The sequence below is a fragment of the Selaginella moellendorffii genome, unplaced genomic scaffold, assembly GCF_000143415.4.
Source record: "Selaginella moellendorffii unplaced genomic scaffold, v1.0 SELMOscaffold_7, whole genome shotgun sequence".
NCBI lineage: Eukaryota > Viridiplantae > Streptophyta > Lycopodiopsida > Selaginellales > Selaginellaceae > Selaginella > Selaginella moellendorffii.
The window spans coordinates 2887185-2908431 of record NW_003314268.1 but is presented as its reverse complement, the minus strand read 5'-3'; the positions used below and the strand labels follow the sequence as shown (position 1 = coordinate 2908431).

The following is a 21247-nucleotide window of genomic DNA, read 5'->3' as shown; positions in this document are numbered from 1 at the left end:
ACCAGGAGCTTTGGCTACTATATCAATTGGACGGTTCAGATCTTTCCACGGGGGTATTATCGACGGCCAAGAGCTCTTAAGCCACGCAACCTTAAAACTCCACTGGAAAATTCCAGATTGTAGGGTTTCTGGCTGGAAGCATGCTACGATCGCCGATCACGGTCGTTCTAGTTTCCGTGCTGCTGATCTTCTCGATTCCTGCGGAGAGCAAGGATCTCTACAAGGTACTCGCACAGTCCTGAAGAATTTGCTGCTAGAAATTTCATTCTTCTCGTCAGATTCTCGGCGTGGACAAGAATGCTGATCAGCGCGCAATCAAGAAGGCTTACCACAAGCTCTCGCTCCAATATCACCCGGACAAGAACAAGGCGAAGAACGCGCAAGACAAATTCTCCGAGATAAGCAATGGTAAGCGTCATCCTGTGTTTTTTCTTTCAAGGGAGTGCGTTCTAACGAGGGTGTAGCTTACGAGATTCTTAGTGACGAGAAGAAGCGCAAGGAGTATGATCTCTATGGAGAGTCACCGCCGGGAGGAGGTTTTGGCGGCGGCGGCGGCGGCGGCGGTGGCTTCGGCGGTGGCGGTGGTGATCCTTTCCAGAGAGATTTTCAACAACAACAGCACCAGTATGGCAATGCTCAGCATGAATACCAGCAGCGCTATACGTTCCACTCCGATGGACCGAATGGATTCAGTTTTGACGGCTTTAACTTTGGTGGCTTTGGGAGCTACATGGACGACATGTTTGGGGGATTTTTTAAGAACTCGAATCCGGGCCCCGAGTTTGGATCGCAGCTACAGCAGTTAAGTTCGGCAGAGTTCACGAGACAAGTCCTCAATGACTCGGAAACCTGGCTGCTGCTCTTCGTTTCATCAACAGCGCTCGACCAAAGAACTCGTATCCTTGAAGAGTTTGCCAAGCACATGAACGGGGTTATCAAGGTACGTGTAGTTTCTTTCTCTTACGTTTCGTTTTTGTTTTCTCCCTTTGACGAATGTTTTGATGCAGGTAGGAATCATAAACTGCCAGAGTAACCAGCTCCTTTGCAAGCAACAGCGCGTTTCGGTACTCAAAGAGCCTAAACTTTACATTTGTCCGTGGGTGCCATCCAGGAAAAGATCCTTGGTTGAGTACACGGGTGATTGGAAAGTGAAGGCACTTGAGGCCTATAGTGTGGAGTTCCTTCCCAGACTTTCGACAAGGATAATTGGGGATGAGGAGGACATTTTCGAGAAAGACGACAACCTTCCCAGAGCCGTGCTTTTGACGAAGAAAAAAGAGACCCCGGCAATGTGGAGAGCCTTGAGCGGAATCTTCCATCAGCGCGTAGTATTTTTCGAGAAAAAGGCAAGAGATAGTTGCGTTTCGTGGTTCTAAAAACAGTTTTTACGTCCTCCCACAGGTACAGGATATATCCGACACGCTGGCAAGAAAGTTCAAAGTGACAAAACTTCCGGCGGTGGTCGGTGTTCTGGCAAATTCGGACGCAACCATTCTATCCCAAGGCCCGAACATCAAACTAGATGACTTGAAAGGGCTCCTCAAAGATCTAGAGACCAAAAACAGACACGTTCGCAGGGAGAAACGCGAGACCAAGTCCAGTGACGGCCATTCGAAGCTGACCAAGGAAAACTTCTCCAGATTATGCTCCGAAAGCGCACTTTGTGTCATCGCGGTCACGAGATCCAAATCCGCAGAGGAGAAGGCGAAAAAGATTCTGCTTGAGGTTTGTGTTGTCCGCGATTGAGAGCTTTCACAGGACTAAAGTTCCTTTGTTTCGCAGGTTTCTCGGAAGAACATCCAGCCCGCTACTAGATCTTCCTCGGTCGCTGTCTCGTACGTGTACGTGGACGGTGCTTCTCAGGCCAAATTCGTGAAGGCATTTGGAGACAAGAGGCTAGAGAAGCAAGATCCGGCATTGGTGGCTTTCAAGTTTCGAAAGAAGAGGTTTGCTACTCACACAGGCCCATTCACGTCAGCTGCAATCGAGAACTTTGTGAGCGAGGCTCTCAACGGCGAAGTGCAGTTCCAAAATGTGAAGAAAGAGCCATTGATCTCCTGAGAAACTCGTCTTCTCGCGAAGAATTGCACGCTAGCTTGTAATCTCCTTTTTTCCTCTTCCAGGATCGATCAAGCACGCCGGTCAAGTAGAACGCATCAATCAACAGTCGATTACATAACGTGTACAAAGAAAAATATCCAAAAGTAGTGTACGGTAGAAGAATATGCATTGAGAGGATTAACTCCAGTTCCCAGATTTTAAGCAAAAGTTTTTTTTCAAAGTTGACATAAATTCAAAGACGACGTGTTTTTCTCGTCTCTGATCATTCTCAAACTTCGAGCTCTTCTCGCAAGTTATTCTACTCGGATTAAACCTCCTTTTGTTTGGGACATCCAAGAAAAATCTTTAACTTCTTTCATTTCGGATCGATCAAAGCACACACCGGTCAGGTAGAACACATCGATCGATCAACAAGCACCACAATTGACGACCGAGAACTTGCAAACGTGGCGCACATCGGCTGTGTCCGCGTGTCGAGGTATCTGAACGGTTGGGATTCCATAAAACGCCGACGGCTGGAGATCTGCGGATGCGCGTAACCCACCGTTGGATACGACATCGACGTCTCGAGATCCAACGGCGCGAGATGGCCGCGCCAAGATAACGGGCCCGATGAAGCCAGCTTGGTAGGGATCAACGACATCGAGGTGGCCTGGGCGATCGACGGCGGCGGTGATTTGTAGCGCGGAAACTCGACGGTCTGGATTGCCTCAAGCGCCCAGCCGTAGGGCCTTTGTTTGCCGCCTTGAATGCTGTGTTGCATTGCCCTCTTTTCTCATTTCTTCTTCTTTCTCCATCGTCTCGGCGCCAAAGATCTCGTTCGATTCATTGGCACTGGCCCGTTGCCCGATCGGCGCGTGTGGAATTCGGATCCTCTTTGTGGCGATCCAGGGCTAGATCAGGCGGCGGGGTCGTTTCTTCTGCGGGATCGCCGGCTGGGGCGCCCAGAATTTGGCGCCGATTAGGCCTCGCACGGCTTGCCCTGGGCGTGGAGCGGCAGGAATTGGAGCATTTCTTGTGCGATCTGTGGCGGATCAGGGATTGGGCGCCGGGAGGGTTTACATTGAGCTGCAGGTCAGTCTCGGATCAGATCTATGTGATGCCTGCTTGCCGATCTGCCGTGTGATCTGTGCCGGATGATTGCGATTGCGGGATTATGCATTCCTGGGTGATCAGATCGCCGATCTTGCGCGGTCTTGGCACTGCTTGGCCTTGTAGGTCATCGTTTTGTGTGCGAACCTGCATTCTTTCTGCCTCCTTGGATCGTCGATCTCAAAGATCGGGAGATCTTGGGTGCCTGGGCTGCCTGGGATTGTCTGTTTGGGTTTAGTTTGTGGATCTTGGGTCTTTCTAGGCAAAGATCGCCGATCTTTCTCTTACGCTAAAGAAGATGCTTTGATGGTGTTTCCAGGATGCGCAAAAGCCCTTCTGGGTCCTCGTGGCTGGCCGACTGGAGCAGAGATCGATCCAAATGCGACGCTCTTGTCACGATTACAGGCTAGTGAGTTCTACAGTTTAGCGGCATCAACCGGGTTCTTTCCCTGGGGATCTTAAGCCTTGCATTAAGGTGGAAATGATGCGGTTTTCATTGCAATGACGATCTGCAGGCCTGGTGCCAAGAGATCAGCTTAAGATCTGGGGATCTTAGTAGGGATCTGTGAAAGTGAAGTAGCTCGTATCTCAACCATGGAGAAGGTTAGCGTCACGTCTAGTACTACCGCGGGGGATTTCCCAGGAACTATGAAAAAGGTTGGTTTTTCCTCTCATTCTAGGCTGAGCCTCTACGTTTGCTTTCCTTTTTCTTACTGTATTTTTGTATGGCTAAACTTCAGGTTAAGCACCTCATTGAGTCCGAGTATTCATCAATGGATGAAGATAATGACTCGAAAGTCGAGATTGCGAAGCTCGGCGAGAGATCCGATGAGGAGTGGATCAAGCCCAAGCTCGAAAGAAAATCAGAGCTTTTAGACGGCAAAAGCCTGTGTGGACGGCTGGCGGTGATCACTTCACATTCTCCACCTCGCAATCACGCATCGGATGGCGCAGCTTCCTCGTCTGAGATGTCCCCTGGTGCAACCAGTCCGTCCAGGAGTTGTACGCAGTGTGGAGCGACCAAGACTCCACTCTGGAGAAATGGGCCTTGTGGTCCCAAGGTACTTAAATACTTTCCTTTTATCCTTTACGTTCTTCCATTCGGTGTAGAGATCTCTAACCTTGGGCTCTCTCCTCTTTGGGTGCAGTCTCTTTGCAATGCATGCGGCATTCGTTACAAGAAGGTTGGCAGCACTAAACGCACCTCGAACAGCAGCGATCCACACGAGCAGCCACAGAAGCTGTCGACAAAGTCTCCGAAGCGTAAGGCCGAGGCAGTGGAGGAGACCGAGCGCTCACACGGCCACAGGAGGAGCCGGCTCGTCGTCCGCGGGGAGAAGCGCGAGGCCGTGGAGGAGAAGGCCTCGTGTAGCAGCAGCCAGGTGGTGTTTAAGCAGCAGTGCTCGTCCCGGCAGGCTCCGGTGCCACGGCGAGTGTGCACAAGGCGGTCGCTCCCCTCGGGCTTCCACACTCCAAAGTGGGGCAGCAGGTCCGCTAGATTCAACACGTTTAGGAAATCTCATCAAACCAAGGACGAGGAAGAAGGCGCGGCACTTCTCATGGCTCTGGCTTGCGGCCTCGTCAACGCGTAGCTCCTGAGAGGTACCTCCTTTTTTCTCTTCCACAACATCAATCCTTTCAAAGCTGTGCTGATCCATCAAGTCGCGTTCTACAGGAACACCTCTCAGCTCTTTCCCTGTGAAGCTGGAAGAACGAATCGAGATCTCAAGCGAGCTAGAATGAGTGGCAGGAGGATTAAAAATAACAAGAGCCAGCAATGATCTTTGCTTCCTTCACAACTTTTCGGGAACACAACACTATCTATTATCTTGCAACATAAACTTATATATCATCTTCCATCCAAAAACAGTGAGCCATTTGTATATAGGTGGGTGCTTTGGTAGTCCTGCTCTTTTAACCACTGTCCTTCTATAGAAGAACTCCTTGTGCAGGCTTTTTGAGAGACTCTAGCTCTTTGTTCTCTTGTTTTTTTTTCCCTTCTAAACTACCTAGTATGAGAAATAACAGAGAGTGAGAAAGAGATGAAAAAAAAAGGTTTTTCTTTTCTTTTTTTTCTTACTGTATGAAGTTTCCAATAGAGAAACGTGATCAATTCAATATGTTGCTAAACGACAAACGGGATCCGATGCCTCCAATCGAGTAAAGATGCTTTCCTTGGCCTTTTTCCGCGGCTTTGTCGCTTTTATTGCGATCTGTACGAAATACCAATAAATGGTTTCGTGCCAGGTTTCGTCTCACCATTTGATCGCTTTGTTTGGGAAATACTGCCAAGAAGAGATCAAGATCCCATTTTGAGTGTTCTTGATAGAACAAAGAGAGAACTTAGAACTCACCTTGTCAATGAGTGAGAGGTAATATGGTTTTGCGGCTTCCACATCGACTCTGACTTTGCTCTTGCTGTAAAGGTCATACTTGCTGCAAACGACAGAACAGGGATTTGTCAGTAGGGTTTTCGCAGCTTAAGCCGCTAACCAGAGACTAGCAATCTAAGCTCTCTCTTTGCTTACTTGAACTCTTCGAGCCACGGGTACATCTCGCGATCGAAGTCGTCCATAAACTGCTTGTAATCTCCAGCTCGATGCAAAGCTGCACGGAAACATAAATTGTAAGGCGACAACAAAACAAAGCACAAGTGAAACAACTATGCGAATGCTCCACATCAACAAACTTCTGGAAAGATTCTCGTGCGCAGGCAATACAATATTACCGTAGAAGGAGTGGTACCGAATGATAAAAAGAGCTTGTGGAGGCAAATTACAATCGTTTCGCTTGAGCACCTACAAAGTTAAAGCTCGTTTAAGTGTTGTATAACTAAACAGTAAGAACAAGGACGAGCATCACGAGAAAAGCAAAGTTTACCACACCTGATACAGATACTCGTCGTGGCCCCATGACATGACTATCTTGTCAAGTCCACAGCCTAGCTCGTACACGCCATTGCCGGTGTTAAACCTGGGGTCACGAGAATCTGGGTTTCTGTCAAAAAACTGTTCAAAAAGGTGAGAACTTTCTCCGAGATTTGTTTTTCTTCTTTCTTCCTTTCCTTGCTTGCTCAATCGAGATCTAAAATAAAAGAGCTACTCACCTCCGAGTGCACGATCGATTTGCTAAACGGGCATCCTAGCGGGAATGTATCACCTGAGAGATAAAAGAAATTGTGAGTACGCTCGCTAGTTTACAAGCACGAACCCACGACAGCCCACTGCGGTTCTTCGCCAAACTTGGGGTGCAGCAACACCTTGCCAAGGTCTGCCAGGATAAAAAAATTTAGAAACAACACGACGAAGAAGAATAGTCAAGAAAAGCTGCGTGTCAAGAGATCATATCTATCTATTTTTTACCGTGAATGAGGCCAGTTAAATGGAACCAGTCCTCGTTTGGATGATCCTTGCGAATAGCTTCCGCTGTTTGCAAGAGATGCTCGATTTGGGGCTCGTCCAGATCCGGATCGCTCTCGTCGACGTACTCGTTGAGAAGCTCGCAGCATTCCCAGATGCCCATCACGGCCTTGTCAAGAACAAGGTGTTTCTTCCTCATCTCCATTGCCTGCAGGAATGGAAGAGAACAAGATATATACAATGCTCGTCAGTGACAAGCAGGATTTGCTACGATGACCCTTACGAAGTCATATGTTTGATTCGTGTGGTTGATCTTATAGAAACTCTCCACTCCAGAACTCCGCTCGCTTTCTTTGTTATACTCCCTTCCAAGATCACAAACACACATCAGTGGAGCGAGAGAGATCGAGCTAAAACAAAACTAAAAGGAAAGTTATTATTACCGGAACTCGTGCCCAAACGCGTTCGCTCCAGGCTTCTCAAATGCTTGCATGGATCCGATCATACCCTTGGCGATCTCCGCGTCGTCGGGAGCTGGATCGTCCCAGCTCCTGCGCGACGGATCGATCAATGCCGGTATCGCGTCCACTCCCATCCTCGCGCCGTCGCTCCTCCCGCCTAGATCGATCGATCAAACCACAAGAAATAGGAAAACCTAAAGACCGCGTTAGAGTTCTTCCCCGGACAAAAATATTCGCCTTGGATGTGCCAACTTTGACTGGTCAGCCGGCGTGGCATGCTGACTCAGAGGATAGACATGACGCGTTTAAAAATAGGCATATACTTTACCAAAGGATACTTTACTTTCGTGAGATGCAGATATTTTGTTATTTAGCAAGAGGATCTTCTTGGTTTGATACCATCGCCCTTGGCGCACAATGCTCGAATCCGGGACGGCCAATCACAGCTCGCCTACCTTATCACCACACGATCATGGCTTGTGGCTCACGAGCTCCCGTGACACGTGGAAGTCGTATGACCATGTCTGGGGGTTGGAGCTAGGTTTTAACGGGCCGGTTGAGCGGGAGCGTCAAGCGATCGAGGTTTTGGGAGCTCCGGGGGCCATGAATCTTCCTGCATTGTGATATTTCGATCGGGGATCTCGATCGCGGGCTAGGGAATCGATCGAGATCGTCATTCATGGCGTCTTCGCTTTGCGCGGCAGCGTCTTCGCTAGGAATTTTGTCAGTGCATTCTCACTCTCGAGGCAGAGGTAATCTCTCTTAGCAGTCATTTTGTTCCATGGAAGCTGAGAATGCTGGATTGATTGGTGCAGTAGGAGCTGGATACGAAGGACTTAGATATTACAATGACCTCGATGATCATCTCAGAGCTGTGAGTTTCTTGCTATGAGCTAGAAGTATGATTGTTTTCCTTGAAAACTTTCACAGGACCTTTCAAGTCTATCGGCCGCGACAAGGATTCTTCCATCGACGCGTCAAAGCACGGTAAAGCGTCTTTGTCTTCTCTTTTCTTTCATAGCTTGACTAGATGTTCTTTGAAAAATGTGTGTAGAAAATCTCAGCAATGATGGGAAATGGTCTCTTCACTCAAACCAGGCCCGATGTGCGAAGGATCGTCCCGGAAGCCAGGCCGAGCACAACGGTTGTCAAGGTGGTCTACGTTGTTCTTGAGGCACAATACCAGTCCTCACTCTCCGCGGCGGTGAGGAAGCTCAACAAAGCTAGAAACGACGTCCAGTTTGAGGTGGTAGGCTACTTGGTCGAGGAGCTCAGGGACAAGGACAACTACGAGATGTTTTGCAAGGATCTCTCCAACGCCAACATTTTCATAGGATCGCTCATATTTGTCGAGGAGCTCGCGCAGAAGGTGAAAGAGGCGCTGGAGAAGGAAAGAGAAAGGATGGACGCTGTTCTTGTCTTCCCGTCAATGCCGGAGGTGATGAGACTAAACAAGCTGGGATCCTTCGCCATGTCGCAGCTGGGACAGAGCAAAAGTGCCATCGCTCAGCTGATACGGAGGAAGAAGAAAGAAAACGGCGGAAGATTTGAAGAGTCGATGCTCAAGTTGGTCAGGACAATTCCGAAAGTTCTCAAGTATCTGCCATCCGACAAGGCTCAGGATGCGAGGAAGTTCCTTATGAGCTTACAGTTCTGGTTAGGAGGCTCGTCAGAGAATTTAGAGAACTTGCTGCTCATGGTTTCGGGGTCATACGTTCCAAGTCTCAAGGGGAAGGATTTAGCATATGGAGAGCCTGTAGTCTTTCTGGACACTGGGATATGGCATCCGCTCGCTCCTACGATGTTTGACGACGTGAAAGAGTACTTGAACTGGTACGGGACGAGAAGAGACATGAGCGACAGCCTGAAAGATCCGAATGCTCCCATAGTCGGCCTTATTCTCCAGAGAAGTCACATTGTAACGGGGGATGATGGTCACTACGTAGCCGTTGTCATGGGACTGGAAGCTAAAGGTGCCAAAGTCGTGCCAATATTCGCAGGAGGACTCGACTTTTCCATGCCGGTGGAGAGGTTTTTATACGATCCCATCTCGAAGAAGCCACTTGTTCAGTCGGTGGTGTCGCTAACCGGATTTGCACTGGTCGGAGGGCCTGCCAGTCAAGACCACCCTCGAGCAGTGGAGGCTCTAACAAAGCTGGACGTCCCATATCTCGTGGCGCTTCCTCTTGTTTTCCAAACCACGGAAGAATGGCTTGGAAGCACGCTGGGTCTTCATCCAATTCAGGTGGCTCTTCAAGTTGCTTTGCCGGAACTAGACGGAGGATTGGAACCAATTGTCTTCTCTGGTCGCGACAGTCGGACAGGTACTGCTCAGCTTTGATTTATTTGGTTTTCTAACGAACGTTTTCCTTTGTTTCTTTCAGGAAAGTCGCATGCTTTACACCATCGTGTGGAGCAGCTTTGCACCCGGGCTGTTAAGTGGGCCAATCTAAAGCGAAAGAGTGTGGTAAGCTTTTGTTGATTTTGTATCTCCACGAAAACGTTTAAAACGTGGACGACATGCAGGCAGATAAGAAACTCGCGGTCACAGTCTTCAGCTTTCCACCAGATAAAGGAAATGTGGGAACCGCGGCTTATCTCAACGTGTTCTCTTCAATCTTCAGTGTTCTAACGGATCTCAAAAAGGACGGCTACAACGTAGATGGTCTGCCAGAAACAGCCGAGGGCCTGATCGAGGACATTCTTCACGACAAAGAAGCGAAGTTTAGCAGCCCCAACCTGAACGTCGCATACAAGATGAGCGTTCGAGAGTATGAGAAGCTGACTCCGTATGCCAAATCTTTGGAAGAAAGCTGGGGTAAGCCACCAGGGAATCTAAACTCAGATGGTGCCAACTTACTCGTCTACGGGAAGCAATATGGAAACGTTTTTATTGGAGTGCAGCCAACTTTTGGATATGAAGGCGATCCTATGAGACTTTTGTTTGCGAAGTCTGCCAGCCCTCACCACGGTTTTGCGGCTTACTACACGTTTCTCGAGAGGATATTTGAAGCGGACGCAGTTCTCCACTTTGGTACTCATGGCTCGCTCGAGTTCATGCCCGGAAAGCAAGTTGGAATGAGCGACGCCTGCTTCCCAGACAGCTTGATCGGAAACATTCCCAACGTTTACTACTACGCAGCAAACAATCCTTCCGAAGCCACTATTGCCAAGCGGAGGAGCTATGCAAACACCATCAGCTATTTAACGCCTCCAGCGGAGAATGCCGGTCTTTACAAGGGGCTGAAGCAGCTCAGCGAGCTCATTGCATCATATCAGTCTCTCAAAGACAGCGGCCGAGGAAACCAGATCGTTAGCAGCATCATAAGCACGGCAAAACAGTGCAACCTTGACAAAGATGTGGCATTGCCAGAGGAAGAAGCCGACTTAAACCCGGAGGAGAGGGACTTGGTGGTGGGAAAAATATACGGAAAGATCATGGAGATTGAGTCCCGGCTATTGCCTTGCGGCTTGCACGTCATTGGAGAGCCTCCGACTGCCTTAGAAGCTGTGGCAACGCTCGTCAATATTGCCGCTTTGGACAGGCCAGACGAGAACATCTATGGTCTTCCTGGGATTCTAGCTTCGGCCGTTGGTAAGGATATGGAGAGCGTTTACAGGAACGCAGACAAGGGAAATCTAGAAGACGTGGAGCTTCTCAAGGAGATAACTGATACGTGCCGGGAGATCATATCTTGCTACGTCAACAAGACAACTAACAAGAACGGCCAAGTCGTCAATGTCCTCGACAAGCTGGGAAACTTTGGCTTTCTCAACATGGGAAGAAAAGAGCCGTGGCTTGAGGTGGTATACCAAACGAAGTTCAGGGACGCCAACCAGGAAAAGCTGCGGGTTCTTTTCGATTTTCTCAACGAGTGTCTCAAGCTCATCGTGGCGGACAACGAACTTCAGGGACTTAAGCAAGCTCTAGAAGGGAGATATGTGGAACCCGGTCCAGGAGGAGATCCTATCAGGAATCCGAAAGTTCTTCCGACTGGAAAAAACATCCATGCATTGGATCCGCAAGCAATCCCGACGATAGCTGCTCTTCAGAGCGCCAAAGTCGTGGTGGAGCGCCTGCTGGAGCGTCAGAAGCTGGAAAACGAGGGAAAGTATCCCGAGACAATAGCTCTGGTGCTGTGGGGAACGGACAACATCAAGACTTATGGAGAGTCGCTTGCTCAAGTTCTATGGATGCTTGGAGTCAAGCCGGTGCCGGACGCCTTGGGACGTGTTAACAAGATCGAGCCTGTGTCGCTGGAGGAGCTAGGGAGGCCAAGGATCGACGTCGTGGTGAATTGCTCCGGGGTGTTTAGAGACTTGTTCATCAACCAGGTCAGTTTTCTTCCTTGTTGTATCATCAGTTTTCTTTGTTTGAGATTCGACACTGACCAAAGTTCGCTCGTGTAGATGAATTTGCTCGATCGAGCAGTGAAGATGGTCGCAGAGCTGGACGAGCCTGCCGAGCAAAACTTCGTCCGCAAGCATGTGCTGGAGCAGGCCAAGAGCCTCGGCGTGGAAGTTCGCGAAGCTGCAACACGCATCTTCTCCAACGCCTCGGGCTCTTACTCCTCCAACGTCAACCTGGCGGTGGAAAACTCGTCGTGGGACAACGAAAAGCAGCTGCAGGACATGTACCTGACGAGGAAATCCTTCGCCTTCGACTCCGACACCCCAGGCGCGGGGATGAGCGAGAAGCGCAAGATCTTCGAAGCGGCTCTGGCAACGGCAGACGCGACTTTCCAGAACCTCGACTCGTCGGAGATCTCCCTCACGGACGTCAGCCACTACTTCGACTCGGACCCCACGAAACTCGTCCAGAGCCTCCGAGGCGACAAGAAGAAGCCCAGCGCGTACATTGCCGACACAACCACGGCAAACGCTCAGGTAAGAGTGGAGTGTTTCTAGCTTCTTGTTCTTCCAAGATCTAACAAGCTTCTCATCGATCAAACAGGTAAGAACTCTCGGCGAAACCGTGAGGCTGGACGCGAGAACCAAGCTGCTGAATCCAAAGTGGTACGAAGGCATGCTGTCGAGCGGCTACGAGGGCGTGCGCGAGATCGAGAAGAGGCTGACGAACACCATGGGGTGGAGCGCCACCTCCGGCCAAGTCGATAACTGGGTCTACGAGGAGGCCAACACGACGTTCATCGAGGACGAGGCGATGCAAAAGCGGCTGCTCGAGACCAATCCAAACTCCTTCCGCAAGCTCGTCGCCACATTCTTGGAAGCCAACGGCCGCGGCTACTGGGAGACCTCGGACGAGAACTTGGAGAAGCTCCGCCAGTTATACGCCGAAGTGGAGGATCGCATCGAAGGGGTCGAGAGGAACTAAAAGGTGACACATTGTAAATTATTTTTACAGGAATAAATTACCACGGTTTTTGTTACCTGATGGATTATGTTTACAACAAAAGTTACCAAGTGATCAAAGTTTTTATTTTTACATCAGTAACTTGGTTGTCACAAGGTTAAAACTCGATAAAAAAGAAACTTTCGTGGACGGCAGGATTCGAACCTGCGCGAGTAAAACTCACATGCTTTCTAGGCATGCCCGATAACCACTCCGGCACGTCCACGTCACCTACACGCCATGGAAGTGTTCTTCCCGCCAAGACCGCGAGCGTTTTTCTAAAATCTAGGGCAAATATTTTATTCGATGGGGGAGGAGGAGGAAGAACAGGAGCATCGTGCTGAGCGATCATGGCGGCAGTGCCCGGAAAGATCCCGGCCAGTCAGCGTGCTGTTGCTTTCGGTAAGCTGGGCCTACTCTCACGGGCGTCTTGTTGTCGTTCTCGCGCGGCGCGATTTCGTCCTGGCTACCTCTCCCTCTCACCTCGACGAGGTCTCGCGGCCGCCACTTGCACTGCGTCAGTCGCCATGGATCCACTGCAAACCGATCGCCTGGTCGCGGAGCTGCGCGATGAGTTCCGGAGCGGGCGGACGCGCCCCATGGATTGGCGCGCGGCGCAGCTCCGCGCCATGCTACGGATGATCGATGAGCGGGAGGGGGAGATCATCGAGGCGCTGGATCGGGATATCGGGAAGCCAGCGTACGAGACATATGTTGCGGAGGTGGGAGATTTTTTTCTTCCTTTGTTTTTGTCGCTCTATAAGTTTTTGTTGTCTCAGCTCTCCACGATAGCCAATTCGTGTACGAATGCTCTGAAACATCTCAGGAGCTGGATGGCTCCAGAGAAGGTAGTTTTGATCGATCGATTTTGCAAAAGATCGTCTTTTGCTGCTGGCAGGTCTCTACATCGATGATCAGCTTTCCTTCATCCGGAGAAATCGTCCCAGAGCCCCTCGGCGTTGCGCTCGTTATCTCTGCCTGGAACTTCCCTTTTCGTGAGTCTCTGGAAATCTGTGGCTAGTTCTCATGACTAGTGTTTTCTTTTCTTTTCCTGTAGTGCTGTCTCTGGATCCCGTCATCGGTGCCATCTGTGCTGGGAACGCGGTGGTCTTGAAACCATCGGAGCTTGCACCGGCCACTGCTGCTTTGCTTGCAAAACTGGTTCCTTTGTACTTGGACAAGAAGGCCATTCGCGTTGTAGAAGGAGGTGTTCCGGAGACAACAGCTCTTCTGGATCAGCAGTGGGACAAGATTTTCTACACTGGTAAGTTGATAACTTCTTTTCAACCGGACGAAGGAGGAACTCACTCTATCATCGCAGGGAGCACGCGTGTGGGCAAGATAGTCATGGCTGCTGCTGCCAAGAATCTGACACCGGTGGTGTTGGAGCTGGGGGGAAAGTCCCCGGTTCTTGTTGATTCCAATGTAGATGTCAAGGTACAGTCCATTGCGTAACTTGTGAGTCCATTCCTAACTTGACTTACATTAGGTGACTGCGAGGAGAATTGCTCTTGGGAAATGGGGTAACAACAACGCACAAGCTTGCATCTCTCCCGATTATATCCTTGCTGACGAATCGGTGGTACCAAAATTGGTACGCTTTTTAATTCTCTCGCCTCTTTCTTCTGTCGCTTCAACATTAAGTTGTCGCAGATAACTGCCATCAAGGAGTGTTTGCTTGAATTCTATGGGGATGATCCAAGCAGGTCCAAGGACATCGCTCGCGTCGTCAATGGCTCTCACTTTGAACGCCTCACGGGCCTCTTGGACGAGGACGGGGTGAAAGACAAGATAGTGTTTGGAGGAGCACGGGACTCAAACAAGCTGTACGTTCATTTTTTGTTTTCTTGTTCGTGTCTTACTATTTCCCTGAAGCGCCCAGGTTCATCGCTCCCACTGTTATCCTCGATCCTCCCGCGGACAGTGCCGTCATGACGGAGGAGATTTTTGGACCACTGCTGCCCGTCATCCCGGTGAGTTTTTTTTTCCTCCAGTGCGGCACACATACTCAATTTTTCAACAATAACAGGTTGACTCCATGGAATCCGCCATGAGCTTTGTAAACACGAGGCCCAAACCTCTGGCCCTCTATCTCTTCACTCGCGACAAAGCTCTGGAGAAGAAGGTGGTCAGCGAAACATCAGCGGGAGGCATGGTTGTCAATGACACTGTTTTACATGTACGTGTGGAAGTTTTGTTGGTGGATTGTTGATGTTTTTGGTTCTTCGCAGTTTGTCACCGAGACAATGCCTTTCGGTGGCGTCGGGCACAGTGGAATGGGGGCGTACCATGGCAAGTTCTCTTTCGATGCTTTCAGCCACAGAAAGGCCGTTTTGTACCGAGGCTTCTGGGCGGACATGGCGTCGCGATATCCTCCTTACACCATTGCCAAGCAAAATTTTGTAAGGAATTTTCTTCAAGGGAACTATCTGGAAGCGATCAAGGCCTTACTCCAAAATCTAAGATCATGATAGATCCTCTATACTGCGGAACTCAACTTTATAATTTTAAATGTTGAAAGTTTTGATAGGATATCATATGCTTTCTATCATTCTTTTACGAATAATTTCGATCGCGTCTTTTGGAGGTGTGGTCTTGAAAAGATTTCCGCTTTCCTCCACAATCCCAAGTCTCAGGAGCTTACCAACAGCATCCTTGACTTGGAATTCACTCGTCCCACTCTGGAAGGAGTCCATGAGAATATTATTGCATTGAACTTGCAGCTCCTGCAATGAAACTTAGCGATTCCCAGAACGCAAATGTAAATTAGACAAACCTTTTCGTCAAGACTCTTTTCGTCAGGCTGCCTAAGTAAAACATAGTACGCTATAATAGCCTCTTTCACCTGTTTTATGCAGACAGACACCATTTTAAAGAGCTCCATGAGTTAATATCCTTCTCACCTCTTGCTGGATGGCCTCATCCATAACATACAAGAGAGTTCCATGTCCACAATCAAGCTGTTTATCCTCCATGAGCTTGTTGATGAGCCTCTCGTACTCGAGAACATTCATAGTGAACCTGAATTCATAGTGGAAAATCGATGGGAAAAGCCTTAGTTGCTTCACTTACGTAAGATAAACTTTTGTGGCATAACTGAAAAACACTACAAGCATTCCGATCACCAGGCCCATGGGATTGTGCTGCCGCAAGGCTGATAGAATCCCCACCTAAAGACCTTGAGCGATAAGCTTAATTCTGAAAACATTGGACTTACTAGAGAAATGAAGAAGAACACCAAAAGTGTGATCCAGTCCGTAAATGGGAGCTTTGGATGCTTTTTAGCGGGCTGTAATAAAAACAAAATCGTGAGATAAGTGAGAGATATAGCATCGGATATGATACCAGGATAAGCTCCATGTCTGCCATTGGAATTCCCTTGTAGTGCCTTATGTGAATGCCGCGCTCTCCATGGCAGGAAGTATGGGTCAAACTTGTGGCTTTCCTGTACGCAATCTCAATTCAGCGAAAACTCTCAAAACAACTCATGAAAACAACCTGTAGACTATGATCATGTGATCAAAAGTTGGCTCTTGCAGATCGAGCTTCTGAAAAAACTTCTTAAATCGGAACGAGTTTGACACGTGAATTCGCTTCACACATACGAAGTTCTCAGACGTCCTGCCATAGAGTGAACTAAGATTATTGTAAGTGCTTCGGAGTAAATGAATAAAACTTACCTTGCAGGTTCCGACTCGCGACTCTTAGACTCTTCTGCAACAGACTTCCTGCGGCAAAAGCTCACCAACCTTGTAAGGATCAGAAGAAGTATGGGCTCACATACCCCAAGAGCCAGCGCCATGCTTTCACAGCATAGAGTTTGATGGTGTTCCAGCAAAATTTAAGGATGCAATCAATCTTTGCTTGATAGAACTGACCGCTCTTTCTATCTATCCCAATGCCTCGACGAAATATTACGTAGAGGGAGCCTAAGTCCCCGCCAGGATTGATATCGTGATATTTCGAGTCCTTGAAGAACTGATCGTCAAGCTGGACAACAGAAGGAAAGACGTCGTCATTCAGAATTAATTCTTCATCCTATACTACAACCTTTTTCCGATTGATTTTCGTGGTCAAATGGAAGAGATACTGACTGGAGGTGGCCACTTTCAGCTCTTGCGCGCTCAAAGGCTTGAAGTTACTTTTGTCCATGGCCTGAGAGCTTGTCTATATTATAATCACTGAACCGTAGCAGGAAAAGTGAGAGACACTTACGTCGGATAAAAGCTCGAGAAATCTATCCTGACTTTCCTTGACTTGGGCTTCAGAAAAGCTTTCCAGCTTCTTGACATTGCCAAGAGGATTGAAGAGCTCATAGACATCCTGCAATGTTCTTTCAATGAAAGAGAAGAAAACTTGAAACAGTAGACCAGACGCTGTAGCTTACAGTGAGATTCTCTCGTCTAGAGCGGTACTGCAAGGCGATTATTTGCTCCAGCTTGTCACAAAGCAGCAGAAAATCATCCCGATGCGCTGAAAAGGCAAGGGGTCTTATAAACCAAAATGCTACGCAATCTAGTACCCTGACCGATAATGGAAGAACAGAGCTTGGAGATGAGCTCCTTCTTGGGAATCTCGATCACAATCTCCCGCTTGAGGCGGATGCTGTGGTCCTCCACTCGCAATTCGATCTCCGACCTGCCCCTGTGACAAGAAGCACAATCAGGGGGCGGGCGAGAAAGATGAAAGAATCAAACATACGCAGTGTACTTACATTGCTTTGGCAAGAATAGAGGGATGGCGCCCCCGCCCAGCTGCATTTTGTTCGCGGCAGCGCCATCGCTTTGCTTGCTGCCTACTCGTGAATCTCCTCCTTGCGGATCAAGGAAGAAAATAAAAATATTAGGGCTCTACATTTGAATAATCGATCTTTGAAAAATTATAGAAGCATTTGTCGAGGGCGTGACGTGGATTAGGGCATGCGAGGTGGGCCCGTTAAGGGTAGCTGCTTCTCGAATATGCTTTACTTTAATACCCTTCCTATTATTAATACCCTTACCCTAGCCCTAGCCCTAACCCTTCTGACCCTTAAGCATGACGTGACGGTCATTGTCCGCTGCGCAAAATTCAGAGTTGGTTGAGTGCTCAAAGAGCTTCTTGTCTTTAAGCTCCACATAAGCCAAAATTTTCTCCTTGCAGTCAAGTAAAACAGGTTTCGCACGCGCAACGTAGTCTTCGAATAAATTACAGCCAGGGAACTCTGTTCCTCGTCTCCATTGGTCGCAGGAACTCAGTCCGAATGGGCAAGGCGATTTGCGTGACTGGAGCTGGTGGTTTCATTGCTTCGTGGATTGTTCGTGATCTTCTTAACAAGGGCTTTTCAGTTCATGGCACTGTCCGCGATCCAGGTTCTGGTTTGTTGTCTTTGTTCCAGATCTAGTGATGGTGGCTTTCAGATGACAACGCCAAGTGTGGACATCTAAAGCAACTGGATGGAAGCGAGAGACTAAAACTACATAAGGCTGATGTGCTTGACTATGACTCAATCGCTGACGCGATTCGGGACTGTGAAGTTGTGTTCCATACTGCTTGCCCTGTAACCGCATCGACTGAGAATCCAGAGGTAGTCTCCTATTTCATTTCTTTTCTCTGGATAAGGCTGACTGTATTTTTGAGTCCCAGGATGTTTTGGTGCCAGCAATCACCGGCACTCGCAACGTGTTGAAGGCCTGCGCACAGGAGAGGATCAAACGGGTCATTGTCACGTCGTCCGCGGCTGCGGTGATGTTCGATCCAAATCGGCCGGCGGAAAGAATTGTCGACGAGAGCTGCTGGTCTGATACCGACTACTGTAAAAAGCTCAAGGTAAACTTATCCTCACCCTCGACGAAGTTACTGTGTTGTACTCACTGAGACTCTTGTTTCAAGCAATGGTATCTTTTAGCCAAGACGGAGTCTGAGAAGCTAGCGTGGAGTCTCTCCAAGGAGTACGGCCTTGACCTCATCACGATCTGCCCCTCGTACGTGTTTGGCCCGATGCTCCAGCCAACGCTGAATTCCAGCAGTGCGGTCTTGAAGGCTCTCGTGGATGGTTTGTGCTTTAAAAATGCTTCAGAAGCCTGATCGATGTGTCTTGTTTCCCCAGGTCATGAAAGCAGCTACCGCGATTCCTCCATTCCGGTTGTGGACGTGAGGGACGTCTCGAAAGCTCACATTCTGGCCATGGACAAGGAGGAGGCCTCGGGCCGCTATCTCTGCGTGGAAAGGGTTGTGTCCAACAGCGAGATTATCAAGATTCTCAGGGCCAAGTTCCCGCAGCTTTCATATCCAAAAGAGTAAGCGTCTCTAGTTCCTTTCTTCCGATATCTATAAAGCTAGAAACTCTAGGTGCGTTGCTGAGACGAGCGTTTGGAACCAATCGGGAATCCGTCCCGACAATCTGGGAAGAGAGAAGCTCTTGGGGCTAATCACTGAGTTTGACATACCATTGGAACGGATGCTGTTTGACACTGTTTCCGACATGCTAAACAAGGGACTGTTAAGAGCCATCTGATTTACCGGAGAGATTAGAAACATCGGGTCTACCATAAGGACTTCAATTTGTGTCCTGGAAAATGAAACAAGTTCCTGTTTGTGTTTATTCTCTCTCTACAGATTACTGGCTCCAAGTCTTTAGGTGTGAAAGAACTTGCTTGAAGAGACTGAGATCTACACTCCCAAATAAAGAACCCACCAAAACCAAGAACAAAAACTCCAAGAGCACAAGAATATCATGCTTCATCAAAGTCGCATAGTCTCAAAGCCTTCAACCGAAGCTTAAATCGTCCGGGTGCCGCACAAGCTAGCTCGATGTTGCTGTGTTTCTCCAGTCCATAATTCACGATATCACTCGAGACACGTTTGGTTGCCTGGTCAGAAAGTTCTCGAGGAAGACTGAGGCTAAAACCACCAAAAATCTCGAAGACTGTCACCTGTGGTTTTGATCTTGATGCAAACTCTTCTCTCCACGCCACCAATCTTCCGCTGCTCACAACCCTCCTCACTTGCTCCTCATCGAAGCCAAAGTGGCGGTACCACGAAAGCACCAGCGCTTGGGACGCAGGATTGAGCACTGCCAGCGGCGGCGACCACGGCGAAAATCCTTGCTTCTCCGTGTCTAGCAGCTCGATCTCTGGATTGAAGCGTCTCATCGCCGCCAGACCCAAGCTATAGATCCTCTCGCTGTTGGCCGGTACGTGCTCGGCTCCAAATCCCACTGCAAGACCGTGAGAGCCTCCACCAGGCTCACATCTCGCTCCTTGGAGGCCTCGATGCACCACAAGATCATCCCCAGCACACGGACAAGGCTGTTGTCTCTTCGCACCTGGAAGATCCCACACGGATACGCAGCTCCAGCTCCTGTGAACTGGAACTCTCCACTGTAAACTGGCAAGAAGTTCCTCTCCTCTCCTGGAGCGCACACCGAGCAAGCCATGTCGTCCACCATGATGGTTTGCTCCATGTCCACCTCGATCGCCGTGGGAGATCCCACTGTGAATCCGTCCACCCGGTAGAGATGGTTCTGCGAGAAGACACTGCAATCCTTGAGGCCTCCTGCTGTGCATGCTGGGAAAATGTCGGCCAGGAGGCTTGCAACGAGCAGCGGGTTTCGCGATTCCGGGCCGAAGCTGAAGAAGCTGACGCTCATACCTGGGATTTGGCTGAGCGCGAGTAGAAACTCGCGGCATCCATGCAGCGGCGCGTAGGAATCGCCACCGGCAGAGTGTTTGCCGCCGCGATCGAGGCGAACAAGCGTCCGGTCGAGGTCCAAGAGCACCTGCATGCACAATAACCCTAGAATTTTTATTATTTTAGGATGTTAGACGGCGAGGGATGAGAAGCAAAGAGCTTTGGGCAAGCCTATGCCCAACATAAGAGAGAGACGAAAGGAGAAATGGCAAAAGAAGCTTCTCATCGCCCACCAGACTTCTGGAGAAAAGACCCCTCGTTCCAAATCCATTCTCACTCTTCCACTGGCTGGAGTTACACACTGAGCAATATTCTTCAAAATACCCACTCATTATTTTTTTCTTGCCTTTGTCCTTTGAAAAGACCTTTTCAACTGTAGCCTCTCCGATCACCAATCTGCTAGTTTATATTGATCTCAACATGGAATAGATTTAGAGATTCTCATCCTGTAAACATTTTTTCACTGTAGCTAAATAGAAGTTAGATCTAAGTAGGGCAAATCATAGTAAAGCTTGAGAAATAGAGTGTTAAGGGTACATGTTTTAGGGTTTGGAACAGTTCCCTCAATTGTGAAAAGACAGAAGACTATGTATTGTCTACGTTCTTCTAATGCCAACTTTAGTTACAACCCATTTAGTTGCCATGTAAATGATATCAACAATTTAAAATTTGAAGTTTAAAGGAACAAAATAATTGTCTAATGTTGCTGTTTATGAATTAAGTTGAGTGTGGTCTGAATGTTTTTTATTTTCTAGAGAAAGGAAAATCAAATTATTGAGGCAAAGAGAAATGCAAGTGAATGAAAACTAAAGCCTTATTTCAAATCCTAATTAACACCTAATATATGAATAATTTGGTGAAAAAAAATTTAATGAAGAATTTGTGAGTGCATGGAATATGGAACGGGAATACAGAAATGTGCATATCAATTAGCCCAAAAACCCTAGCTTATATACAGGAGCGAGTGGTCCGGATTGAAACCAATCCGACGGCTACCAAAATCCCACTACGCTAATATTAGTATACGGCATCGTAGCCGTACACTTGGCCCTCACATCATCCCCTCCTCTCGAAATAATGAAAGGCCGTCAAGGTTCTCTTGTAGACGGGCCGGGATCTGGAGGAATGTCAGGAGGAGGCATCGGCGGATCTGTAGACGGTATTAATTGCTCCTGATCCCTTTGTATGAAGCGTTTTAACTGCTGCACATGCACAATCTCCAGAGGATCGGCCTGCTGAACGTCATGCCGAAC

The 21247-nt window shown here is 48.7% G+C and overlaps 7 protein-coding genes and 1 non-coding gene across 15 annotated transcripts; 5 read left to right on the top strand and 3 right to left on the bottom strand.

Moving 5' to 3' along the window:
- Positions 1-108: 108 nt before the first annotated feature.
- Positions 109-2314, top strand: LOC9634059 (dnaJ protein ERDJ3A). The gene is made up of 6 exons (XM_024671060.1): positions 109-224; positions 279-408; positions 465-940; positions 1008-1346; positions 1402-1725; positions 1783-2314. The coding sequence occupies exons 1-6, from the start codon at positions 141-143 to the stop codon at positions 2059-2061; spliced, it is 1632 nt and encodes a 543-aa protein (XP_024526828.1). The 5' UTR covers positions 109-140; the 3' UTR covers positions 2062-2314.
- A 397-nt stretch (positions 2315-2711) lies between these two features.
- LOC9652528 (GATA transcription factor 15) lies at positions 2712-5286 on the top strand. The gene is made up of 5 exons (XM_024671068.1): positions 2712-3135; positions 3473-3810; positions 3894-4214; positions 4302-4755; positions 4829-5286. Exons 2-4 carry the CDS (start codon positions 3748-3750, stop codon positions 4743-4745), a joined length of 828 nt encoding a protein of 275 aa, XP_024526836.1. The 5' UTR covers positions 2712-3135; positions 3473-3747; the 3' UTR covers positions 4746-4755; positions 4829-5286.
- LOC9634058 (inositol oxygenase 1) lies at positions 5199-7177 on the bottom strand. The gene is made up of 10 exons (XM_002966298.2): positions 6956-7177; positions 6796-6877; positions 6516-6720; positions 6364-6423; positions 6260-6312; positions 6039-6161; positions 5882-5951; positions 5682-5760; positions 5508-5589; positions 5199-5438 (listed from the first exon to the last, which is right to left on the bottom strand). The coding sequence occupies exons 1-10, from the start codon at positions 7105-7107 to the stop codon at positions 5409-5411; spliced, it is 936 nt and encodes a 311-aa protein (XP_002966344.2). The 5' UTR covers positions 7108-7177; the 3' UTR covers positions 5199-5408.
- A 318-nt stretch (positions 7178-7495) lies between these two features.
- Positions 7496-12364, top strand: LOC9634057 (magnesium-chelatase subunit ChlH, chloroplastic). Of its 2 annotated transcripts, none has more exons than XM_024671056.1 (8): positions 7496-7725; positions 7792-7847; positions 7904-7960; positions 8028-9297; positions 9358-9440; positions 9500-11308; positions 11384-11860; positions 11928-12364. In XM_024671056.1, the coding sequence occupies exons 1-8, from the start codon at positions 7653-7655 to the stop codon at positions 12306-12308; spliced, it is 4206 nt and encodes a 1401-aa protein (XP_024526824.1). In that variant the 5' UTR covers positions 7496-7652; the 3' UTR covers positions 12309-12364. The 2 variants fall into 2 exon arrangements, with proteins under 2 accessions (XP_024526824.1, XP_002966703.2); XM_002966657.2 differs by having other exon boundaries at positions 7497-7725; positions 7789-7847.
- A 106-nt stretch (positions 12365-12470) lies between these two features.
- Positions 12471-12552, bottom strand: TRNAS-AGA. The gene has a single exon. It is a non-coding gene; the product is annotated as a tRNA-Ser (tRNA).
- An 80-nt stretch (positions 12553-12632) lies between these two features.
- LOC9652527 (aldehyde dehydrogenase family 3 member H1) lies at positions 12633-14872 on the top strand. The gene is made up of 10 exons (XM_002966656.2): positions 12633-13048; positions 13106-13174; positions 13225-13321; positions 13384-13590; positions 13648-13763; positions 13816-13920; positions 13980-14152; positions 14209-14299; positions 14356-14505; positions 14558-14872. Exons 1-10 carry the CDS (start codon positions 12677-12679, stop codon positions 14795-14797), a joined length of 1620 nt encoding a protein of 539 aa, XP_002966702.2. The 5' UTR covers positions 12633-12676; the 3' UTR covers positions 14798-14872.
- Positions 14809-17178, bottom strand: LOC9634056. Of its 6 annotated transcripts, none has more exons than XM_024671062.1 (14): positions 17041-17178; positions 16849-16970; positions 16714-16799; positions 16542-16649; positions 16377-16481; positions 16111-16316; positions 16007-16054; positions 15825-15962; positions 15672-15771; positions 15544-15615; positions 15399-15496; positions 15230-15347; positions 15103-15171; positions 14809-15052 (listed from the first exon to the last, which is right to left on the bottom strand). In XM_024671062.1, coding segments are annotated over exons 1-14 (1464 nt in total). In that variant the 5' UTR covers positions 17043-17178; the 3' UTR covers positions 14809-14860. The 6 variants fall into 6 exon arrangements, with proteins under 6 accessions (XP_024526830.1, XP_024526833.1, XP_024526831.1 ...); XM_024671065.1 differs by having other exon boundaries at positions 15825-15947; XM_024671063.1 differs by having other exon boundaries at positions 16855-16970.
- A 331-nt stretch (positions 17179-17509) lies between these two features.
- Positions 17510-18906, top strand: LOC9652526 (cinnamoyl-CoA reductase 1). Of its 2 annotated transcripts, none has more exons than XM_024671399.1 (6): positions 17510-17674; positions 17723-17889; positions 17949-18131; positions 18195-18357; positions 18412-18601; positions 18645-18906. In XM_024671399.1, exons 1-6 carry the CDS (start codon positions 17566-17568, stop codon positions 18817-18819), a joined length of 987 nt encoding a protein of 328 aa, XP_024527167.1. In that variant the 5' UTR covers positions 17510-17565; the 3' UTR covers positions 18820-18906. The 2 variants fall into 2 exon arrangements, with proteins under 2 accessions (XP_024527167.1, XP_024527168.1); XM_024671400.1 differs by having other exon boundaries at positions 17513-17674; positions 18654-18906.
- The last annotated feature ends 2341 nt before the right edge of the window (positions 18907-21247 follow it).

What these genes read in the sequence shown, in the direction of transcription:
- LOC9634059 (XM_024671060.1), top strand. Translation starts at nt 141, where the DNA reads ATGCTACGATCGCCGATCACGGTCGTTCTAGTTTCCGTGCTGCTGATC. An exon ending in ATTCTCCGAGATAAGCAATG is followed by an intron (nt 409 to 464) that starts GTAAGCGTCATC and finishes ACGAGGGTGTAG; the next exon opens with CTTACGAGATTCTTAGTGAC. An exon ending in CGAAAAAGATTCTGCTTGAG is followed by an intron (nt 1,726 to 1,782) that starts GTTTGTGTTGTC and finishes TTTGTTTCGCAG; the next exon opens with GTTTCTCGGAAGAACATCCA.
- LOC9652528 (XM_024671068.1), top strand. Translation starts at nt 3,748, where the DNA reads ATGGAGAAGGTTAGCGTCACGTCTAGTACTACCGCGGGGGATTTCCCA. An exon ending in TCCCAGGAACTATGAAAAAG is followed by an intron (nt 3,811 to 3,893) that starts GTTGGTTTTTCC and finishes GCTAAACTTCAG; the next exon opens with GTTAAGCACCTCATTGAGTC. An exon ending in ATGGGCCTTGTGGTCCCAAG is followed by an intron (nt 4,215 to 4,301) that starts GTACTTAAATAC and finishes CTTTGGGTGCAG; the next exon opens with TCTCTTTGCAATGCATGCGG.
- LOC9634058 (XM_002966298.2), bottom strand. Translation starts at nt 7,107, where the DNA reads ATGGGAGTGGACGCGATACCGGCATTGATCGATCCGTCGCGCAGGAGC. An exon ending in TTTAACTGGCCTCATTCACG is followed by an intron (nt 6,424 to 6,515) that starts GTAAAAAATAGA and finishes TTATCCTGGCAG; the next exon opens with ACCTTGGCAAGGTGTTGCTG. An exon ending in AATCGATCGTGCACTCGGAG is followed by an intron (nt 6,162 to 6,259) that starts GTGAGTAGCTCT and finishes CTTTTTGAACAG; the next exon opens with TTTTTTGACAGAAACCCAGA.
- LOC9634057 (XM_002966657.2), top strand. Translation starts at nt 7,653, where the DNA reads ATGGCGTCTTCGCTTTGCGCGGCAGCGTCTTCGCTAGGAATTTTGTCA. An exon ending in TTCTCACTCTCGAGGCAGAG is followed by an intron (nt 7,726 to 7,788) that starts GTAATCTCTCTT and finishes TGATTGGTGCAG; the next exon opens with TAGGAGCTGGATACGAAGGA. An exon ending in TCGATGATCATCTCAGAGCT is followed by an intron (nt 7,848 to 7,903) that starts GTGAGTTTCTTG and finishes AAACTTTCACAG; the next exon opens with GACCTTTCAAGTCTATCGGC.
- LOC9652527 (XM_002966656.2), top strand. Translation starts at nt 12,677, where the DNA reads ATGGCGGCAGTGCCCGGAAAGATCCCGGCCAGTCAGCGTGCTGTTGCT. An exon ending in GCTGGATGGCTCCAGAGAAG is followed by an intron (nt 13,175 to 13,224) that starts GTAGTTTTGATC and finishes TGCTGCTGGCAG; the next exon opens with GTCTCTACATCGATGATCAG. An exon ending in TGCCTGGAACTTCCCTTTTC is followed by an intron (nt 13,322 to 13,383) that starts GTGAGTCTCTGG and finishes CTTTTCCTGTAG; the next exon opens with TGCTGTCTCTGGATCCCGTC.
- LOC9634056 (XM_024671062.1), bottom strand. An exon ending in CGAAAATCAATCGGAAAAAG is followed by an intron (nt 16,317 to 16,376) that starts GTTGTAGTATAG and finishes TCTGTTGTCCAG; the next exon opens with CTTGACGATCAGTTCTTCAA. An exon ending in CAGACATGGAGCTTATCCTG is followed by an intron (nt 15,616 to 15,671) that starts GTATCATATCCG and finishes TTTTTATTACAG; the next exon opens with CCCGCTAAAAAGCATCCAAA.
- LOC9652526 (XM_024671399.1), top strand. Translation starts at nt 17,566, where the DNA reads ATGGGCAAGGCGATTTGCGTGACTGGAGCTGGTGGTTTCATTGCTTCG. An exon ending in TGGCACTGTCCGCGATCCAG is followed by an intron (nt 17,675 to 17,722) that starts GTTCTGGTTTGT and finishes GGTGGCTTTCAG; the next exon opens with ATGACAACGCCAAGTGTGGA. An exon ending in CAGCTTTCATATCCAAAAGA is followed by an intron (nt 18,602 to 18,644) that starts GTAAGCGTCTCT and finishes CTATAAAGCTAG; the next exon opens with AAACTCTAGGTGCGTTGCTG.